This window comes from Lithobates pipiens, unplaced genomic scaffold (genome assembly GCF_037356315.1).
Source record: "Lithobates pipiens isolate NorthernLeopardFrog02 unplaced genomic scaffold, aLitPip1_a1.2 Scaffold_8, whole genome shotgun sequence".
In the NCBI taxonomy this organism is placed as follows: Eukaryota; Metazoa; Chordata; class Amphibia; order Anura; family Ranidae; genus Lithobates; species Lithobates pipiens.
In genome coordinates, this window is record NW_027507903.1 from 583,032,270 (window position 1) to 583,040,468 (window position 8,199).

Sequence of the window (8,199 nt, forward strand, 5' to 3'; positions counted from 1 at the left end):
CAATGCAGTCAAGCTGGATAGCAGGTAAAGGATTAGTAGAGTCTCTATGTGCTGCGGAGAGAGGGAGGAAAGGAGGTTCTGTGCACTTCATTCTTTCTTTCTCCCACCACCCCCCTCTCTTTCATTTCTTACTTTCTTTCCATCTTTTTTTTTCCCTTCTCACTCCACCCCCTCTATTTCTTTCTTTCCATCTTTCTCCCCTTCTTTCTTTCTTTCCTTCCATCTTCCTTTCCATCTTTCCTTCTTTCTTCCCTTCTTTCTTTCTTTCCTTCCATCTTTATTTGTCCCCCACCCCCCTCTCTTTCATTTCTTACTTTCTTTCCATCTTTTTTTCCCTTCTCACTCCACCCCCTCTATTTCTTTCTTTCCATCTTTCCTTCCATCTTCCTTTCCATCTTTCCTTCTTTCTTCCCTTCTTTCCTTCCATCTTCCTTTCCATCTTTCCTTCTTTCTTCCCTTCCATTTTTCCTTCTTTATTTCCCCCCCACCCCCCTCTCTTTCATTTCTTTCTTTTTCTTTCCTTCTTTCTTTCTTTTCATCCTTCTTTCTTTCTCTCACCATCCATGCCCCTATATTTCTCTCTTCCTGTGACAGCCTGTCAGAATAGGTGGGATCTGTGGGAGCAGCTTCCCTGCACAGCTCTTTAGAAGTGGAAATTTCCTTTAGGTGATGACAATAGAGGAAGCGCTGGTGTACCATTTAAGTACCATGTAACCAGAAGATGGTTACCGTTTCACAGAAGTGAACATTCCTCTTTACTTTTGTTTGTTTGCATTTCACGTCCTATAAAAAAGAAGAGAAAATTAGTTCTGATCCACTTATCTTAAAATTACATTTCTTTTTTACGTTACGCACTTGCCGAGCAGCCGCCGTCATTATACTGCAACAGGTCGGCATTATCCCGCGAGCCACCGTAGCTGTATGTCGGCTCCTTTAAGCAGCACAGCAGATGCGCTGTACTCGGGGGGTGTCGATGCTCATGGCCGGCGGTCGCAATGACTGCCGGGGCGCACGCGATTGCGGGCACGAGAGGCAGAACAGGGACGTGTGAGTGTAAACACACAAATCCCTGTTCTGTGAGGAGAGGAGAGACAGATCGTGAGTTCTTACTAGCTAGGAACCACAATCTGTCATTTCCTATAGTCAGTCCCTTCAATCTACAGTTAGCACACACAGTCAGGAAATACAGTTAACCTCTTCCCTGCCAGTGACATTTACACAGTAATCAGTGCATATTTATAGCACTGATCGCCGTATAATTGTCAATGGTTTCAAAAATGTGTCAAAAGTGTCCGATGTGTCTGCCATAATGTTGCAGTCTCGATAAAAATCGCAGATCGCCGCCATTACTAGTAAATAAAATAATAGAAATAAAAATGCAATAAATCTATCCCCTATTTTGTAGACGCTATAACTTTTGTGCAAACCAATCAATATACGCTTATTGCGATTTTTATTACCAAAAATATGTAGAATACATATCGGCCTAAAACTGAGAAAAAAAATTATCTTTTTTTTTAAAAAAAGCAAAAAGTATAAAATATTGTGTTTTTTCAAATTTGTTGCTCTTTTTTTGTTTATAGCGCAAAAAATAAAAACTGCAGAGATGATCAAATACCACCCAAAGAAAGTTCTATTTGTGGGAAAAAAAGGATGTCAATTTTGTTTGGGTACAGCGTCGCATGACCGCGCAATTGTCAGTTAAAGCGACATAGTGCCGTATTGAAATAAAAAAATGGCCTGGTCATTGAGCAGCCAAATCTTCGGTGGTATAGCAGGGTCCCTTGGCGGGCTGACGGGAAGTCCCTCCAGTTACTGGAGTGGTTTTGGGACCTGCGGTGGTACAGCAAGGTCCCCTGGAGAGGGTGCTTTTTTTTTATTAGCACTACTATTCCTTTATATTGGCTTTTGGCATTTGCAAATGCAGAAATGTAAAAAAATTATGAATGAAAAGTTTAGCACTGGGAAAAAAAAGATAAAAAGAACATTTATATACAACTATTTAGATCAAACCAAAATGAGGGACAAATGAGGAGGCAAGAGGGACAGAGGGACTTTTTTTGAAATCAGGGACAGTCCCTCGAAATCACGGCCAGTTGGGAGCTATGTTATGGTATGGAATAAAGTTGTAGTCCATCTATTCAAAACAATTAAGGGACTATACTCACTTTAGAAGGCATTTCCGAGGCTCGCTTTGTTGTATTGTTGCATTGCTGGACGGCGTTGCTGCAACTCTTTTTCCCTAATCCCTGGGAGGACAGATCAGTCATGATTGCATCACTAAATCTGAAAGGCCTGCAAACTTTGGTGGGACCTGCCACTGGTGTGGGGATCTGACGTGCAGCCGTCACTGGTGCGGGGATCTGACGTGCAGCCGTCACTGCTGCGGGGATCTGACGTGCAGCCGTCACTGGTGCGGGGATCTGACGTGCAGCCGTCACTGGTGCGGGGATCTGACGTGCAGCCGTCACTGGTGCGGGGATCTGACGTGCAGCCGTCACTGGTGCGGGGATCTGACGTGCAGCCGTCACTGGTGCGGGGATCTGACGTGCAGCCGTCACTGGTGCGGGGATCTGACGTGCAGCCGTCACTGGTGCGGGGATCTGACGTGCAGCCGTCACTGGTGCGGGGATCTGACGTGCAGCCGTCACTGGTGCGGGGATCTGACGTGCAGCCGTCACTGGTGCGGGGATCTGACCCGCAGCTGCATCTGGTCTCTGGGAGGACAGATCAATCATACTTGCAAGTCTGAAAGGCCTGCAACGTTTGGTGGCAGCCGCCACTGGTGCGGGGATCTGACGTGCAGCCACCACTGGTGCAGGGATCTTACTTGCACCTGGTCCCTGGGAGGGCAGATTAGTCATGCTTGTATCAAGTCTTAAAAGCCTGCGTTTTTTGGTGGCAGCCGCATCTGGTGCAGGGATCTGACTTGCAGCTGCATCTGGTCCCTGGGAGGACAGATCAATCATACTTTCAAGTCTGAAAGGCCTGCGACGTTTGGTGGCAACCGCCACTGGTGCGGGGATCTGACGTGCAGCCGCCACTGGTGCGGGGATCTGACGTGCAGCCGCCACTGGTGCGGGGATCTGATGTGCAGCCGCCACTGGTGCGGGGATCTGATGTGCAGCCGCCACTGGTGCGGGGATCTGATGTGCAGCCGCCACTGGTGCGGGGACCTGATGTGCAGCCGCCACTGGTGCGGGGATCTGATGTGCAGCCGCCACTGGTGCGGGGATCTGATGTGCAGCCGCCACTGGTGCGGGGATCTGATGTGCAGCCGCCACTGGTGCGGGGATCTGACGTGCAGCCGCCACTGGTGCGGGGATCTGACGTGCAGCCGCCACTGGTGCGGGGATCTGATCTGCAGCCGCCACTGGTGCGGGGATCTTTCGTGCAGCTGCATATGGTCCCCGGGAGGACAGATCAGTCATGCTTACATCTTTAATTCTGAAAAGCTTGTGATTGTTGTTGGCAGCCGCCACTGGTGCGGGGATCTGACGTGCAGCCGCCACTGGTGTGGGGATCTGACGTGCAGCCGCCACTGGTGCGGGGATCTGACGTGCAGCCGCCACTGATGCGGGGATCTGACGTGCAGCCGCCACTGATGCGGGGATCTGACGTGCAGCCGCCACTGGTGCGGGGATCTGACGTGCAGCCGCCACTGGTGCGGGGATCTGACGTGCAGCCGCCACTGGTGCGGGGATCTGACGTGCAGCCGCCACTGGTGCGGGGATCTGACGTGTAGCCGCCACTGGTGCGGGGATCTGACGTGCAGCCGCCACTGGTGTGGGGATCTGACGTGCAGCTGCATATGGTCCCCGGGAGGACAGATCAGTCATGCTTACATCTTTAATTCTGAAAAGCCTGCGATTTTTGGTGGCAACTGCCACTGGTGCGGGAATCTGACGTGCAGCCACCACTGGTGCGGGGATCTGACGTGCAGCCGCCACTGGTGCGGGAATCTGACGTGCAGCCGCCACTGATGCGGGGATCTGACGTGCAGCCGCCACTGATGCGGGGATCTGACGTGCAGCCGCCACTGATGCGGGGATCTGAACTGCAGCCGCCATTCGTTTAGGAAACAAACTTGCAGCCACCACTGGTGCAGGCAACGAACTTGCAGCTGCAAATTGTCTCCTGCTTGCTGCCCTCATGTAATCTTCACATCTCAGTTCCTATAAAAAGAGATAAAAAATTGTTATTTTCCACATATCTTAGGCCCCTTTCACATGTGCGGACCGTTCGTCCGTTTTTCCCCACATCCGTTTTCGGATGAAAACGGAGCACAATGCAAGTCAATGGCATTGCGGACGTTTGCGGATGACTATCCGCAAACGACCGTTTTACGTCCGTTCCGTTCAGCTCCGTTTTTCCGAACGGAAGAATATCCTATTTTCTCGTCCGTCCAAAAACGGAACGGACGTAAAACGGTCGTTTGCGGACGATCCGTTCCGCGGACATCCGTTTTTGAGCAAAAAATATATATTAATGTACAGGTGACCTCTGACCCAGGTAGTGGTCATTCACATGTACAAGCACATGCTGCTAGTGGAGAGAGTGGAGAGATAATAAGCACCGTCGGATACGTGGTAAGCAGTTTGTGGCTTGGCATGGTTAAACACATGGCATTTCATGGCATGGCATGTCACGTGGTCACGTGGCCATGTGGCATGTCACGTGGTCACGTGGCCATGTGGCATGTCACGTGGCCATGTGGCATGTCACGTGGCCATGTGGCATGTCACGTGGTCACGTGGCCATGTGGCATGTCACGTGGTCACGTGGCCATGTGGCATGTCACGTGGTCACGTGGCCATGTGGCCATGTGGCATGTCACGTGGCCATGTGGCATGTCACGTGGTCACGTGGCCATGTGGCCATGTGGCATGTCACGTGGCCACGTGGCCATGTGGCATGTCACGTGGCCATGTGGCATGTCACGTGGTCATGTGGCCATGTGACATGTCACGTGGCCATGTGGTATGTCACGTGGCCACGTGGTCACGTGGCATTTCACGTGGCATGTCACGTGGCATGTCACGTGGCCACATGGTCACGAGGCCACGTGGCCTCATATTATATGTAATTGTCATGTTGGAGTTCTATCAGTTCATTGTGTCTACTGTTACTATACAGGTGATAAAATCATCACACGGTGGAGATCTAGAGACCGCTACAGACGGGAGCTAAAGGAGGAGGCAAGAGAAAGGAGCAGGACCATCAACAAAAAAAAAAAAGCCCCTTTTTTGATTCACTGGACTTCTTGAGAAGTGTTATGAACTTAAAGAGGGATTCCGCCCAAAAAAAAATATTATAAGCCAGCAGCTATAAATACTACAGCTGCTGACTTTTAATAAATGGAAACTCACCTGTCCCGGGTTCCAGCGATGCCGGCAACCGAGGCCGATCGACCGCTCGGGCCTCGGCTGCTGCTGCCGCCATTCGAGGTGAGGGAATCAGGAAGTAAAGCGAATCGGCTTCACTTCCCGGTTCCCTATTGCGCATGCGCGAGCCGCGCCGTGCAATGGGAATGGTCCGCGCTGTCACTGGGACCCGTGTGTGTCCCAGCAGACAGCGCGGCAGGGCAGGAAATGGCGTAGACTCCCGTGGGAGTCTATGCCCGGAAGTGGGTGAAAATACCTGTCTTTGACAGGTATCTCCACCCCCCTCCCCCCTGAAAGGTGTCAATTGTGACACCGGAGGGGGGGGAGGGTTCCGATCAGCGGAGGTTCCACTTTAGGGTGGAATCCCGCTTTAAGAAAGTAAGTAAATACATTATTTCTCCCCTATATTAAATTATTTGGCCGAGTAAAAAAAAATGATATACAGGAGGCACACAACGTCTCATATCCGTGTTCATCCTTTCCAAACGGGGTTGCAACTTTTCTAATAAAAATTCAAACGTTGGTAGAGACATTCGCGTAAAATTAAAAAAAATTTGCGGGAACTGTCGCAGATCTGCATAGTGCAGAGCAAAAAACCCTTCAGTGGGCCTCTTCAGCAGCATGGGATGTGTCCAGTACCTGCGTCTTATTGCAGATTTGTTCCTGCTCATGCGTTTCTATCTCCTCAAATAAGATAGCATGACAAATAATGTCACATGCTCAAAAAATCTGTCCAAATCCATTGCTAAATAAGCACATACACTACAGGAATCAGAAAGCACAAAGCCAGCTGAAACCACAAAGCAGCATGGGAAGCACAATGCATGCTGGGGAAAACAAGGAATCATGGGAAAATCCACATAATTCATGAAAAAATGATTGCATACAGTTCTAAAAAAGTGGATAAAAACGGATGAAAAACGGACAAAAACTGATGAAAAACTGACATAAACGGATGAAAAACGGATGAAAAACTGACGAAAACGGATGAAAAACGGACATAAACGGATAGAAACTGACAAAAACTGATGAAAAACTGACAAAAAATGGATGAAGAAGGACATAAACTGATGAAAAACGGATGAAAAACTGAAATGAAAAGGATGAAAACTGACAACAACTGATGATAAAAAACGTGACTGAACTGATCTAATGTACGGTCAGCATGTGTGAAAGGGGCCTTAAAAGGTGTGTGTGTATTGTGATCACTAAAATTGTTGTTATTTTCAACAGAAAACAAGGTCCATTTTTTTTATTTTGCTCCCCACCCCCACAATTGTGCACTATGGAGTTGTAAAGTCATTTTTTTTTTATCTTAAAGCATTCTATGCTTTAAGATGAAAAAAAAAAACATCTGTGTGTAGCAGCCCCCCTCAGCCCCCCCATACTTACCTGAACCCCAGCTTTATCCAGCCATGTTGCAGGAGTGTCTCAGCTGTAGACCTGTGCGGTTCGTTTCATTCCGAAATAAAATTCGGCCAAATTTTCGTTATTTGGAAATTTGGACGTATCCAAGTTTCCGAATTGGAAAAGTAATGGATTTAAGCGAATCCAAAATAATGAAAACTTTTTGAATTTGTTTTTTGAATCCGAATTGTTTTCCAATTTCCAAAGAGAATACAATAGAATAGAAAATAAAGGAATAGAATAGAAAAAAAAATGTTTTCTATTCTATTATTTTTGGAAATCGAAATGTTTTTGAATTCGAATAGTTTTGCAAATTTCGAAATCGATTTTGAAAACAAAAACTTTTCGAAAGGATTTGAGAAACAAATAAATAAAACGAATTCCGAAAACGAATGAAACAAATGAAACTCATTGAACCAAACAAATTTATGTAAATAACGAATCAAAGCAAAGCAAATTTTTTCGTTCTGCACATATCTACTCAGCTGCTCAGGACTCCCCTCCTCATTGGCTAAGACAGCAGCATGACACGATTGGCTCCCATTGCTGTCAGTCAAATTCAGTCAGCCAATCAGGAGAGAGGGGGCAGGGCCAGGTCATGGGGTCTGTGTCTGAATGGACACAGGAAGCTGTGACTCGGTTTGGGTGTCCCATAGCAAGCTGACCTGCTGTGGGGGCACTCAACAGGAGGGAGCGGCCAGGATCACAGAAGAGGGACCCGAGAAGAGAAGGATCCGGGCCACTCTGTGCAAAACCAAATGCTCAGGGCAGGTAAGTATAACATGTTTGTTTTTTTTTTGTTTTTTAAAAGGAGACTTTTCAATCACTTTATCTATATTTACCTTAGACCCCATACACACTATTCGATTTTCTGCAGATTTTTGTTTTCAGATTTATCAAAACCATGTAGTGCAAGGGCCTGCCTGATTGCATACATATTGAAACTCTTAAGGTTTGACCTCATATTATATGGTTTTTGGTAAATCTGAAGACAAAAATCTGCAGAAAAATCTAATAGTGTGTATGGGGTCATACTCCCGACTTCCATGTGGGGCCTAGGTACGGTTCCCCTGGTGAGATCCTAGGGAGTGCTGAGTAACCAAATAGCATGAGAAAACTCTCCTGAGATGGTAAGGTCATCCCCCGCAGTGCGGAAGCTAAAGGTAGAGAATAAGCAGATATACTTTTTCCCATATAGGTTTTACAATAAACTGCAGTGTTATGGTATGGACCATACTTGTAGTTTATGAATTTAGAGAATAAGGCCGCATACACACGGGCGGATTGTCTGCCCAACTAAGTTCGTCAGACAATCCGACAGACAGTCCGTCCAACTTTTGAATGAACGGACTTGACCACATACGATGAACAGACAGTCCGCTGAAAGCTTGCGCGATGACGTGTACAG

General features: G+C 47.6%; 1 protein-coding gene across 1 annotated transcript; it reads right to left on the reverse strand.

The window, feature by feature from the left end:
* Positions 1-512: 512 nt before the first annotated feature.
* On the reverse strand, positions 513-3,476 carry LOC143963741 (uncharacterized). Its single transcript, XM_077473467.1, has 2 exons — positions 2,169-3,476; positions 513-783 (listed from the first exon to the last, which is right to left on the reverse strand). The coding sequence occupies exons 1-2, from the start codon at positions 3,429-3,431 to the stop codon at positions 700-702; spliced, it is 1,347 nt and encodes a 448-aa protein (XP_077329593.1). The 5' UTR covers positions 3,432-3,476; the 3' UTR covers positions 513-699.
* Between the last annotated feature and the right edge of the window lie 4,723 nt (positions 3,477-8,199).

Excerpts from the sequence above, each read along its gene's own strand:
- LOC143963741 (XM_077473467.1), bottom strand. The coding sequence starts at position 3,431 with ATGACTGATCTGTCCTCCCGGGGACCATATGCAGCTGCACGAAAGATC. Across the intron at positions 784-2,168 it reads CCTCGGAAATGCCTTCTAAA|GACGTGAAATGCAAACAAAC; the intron begins GTGAGTATAGTC and ends TCTTTTTTATAG.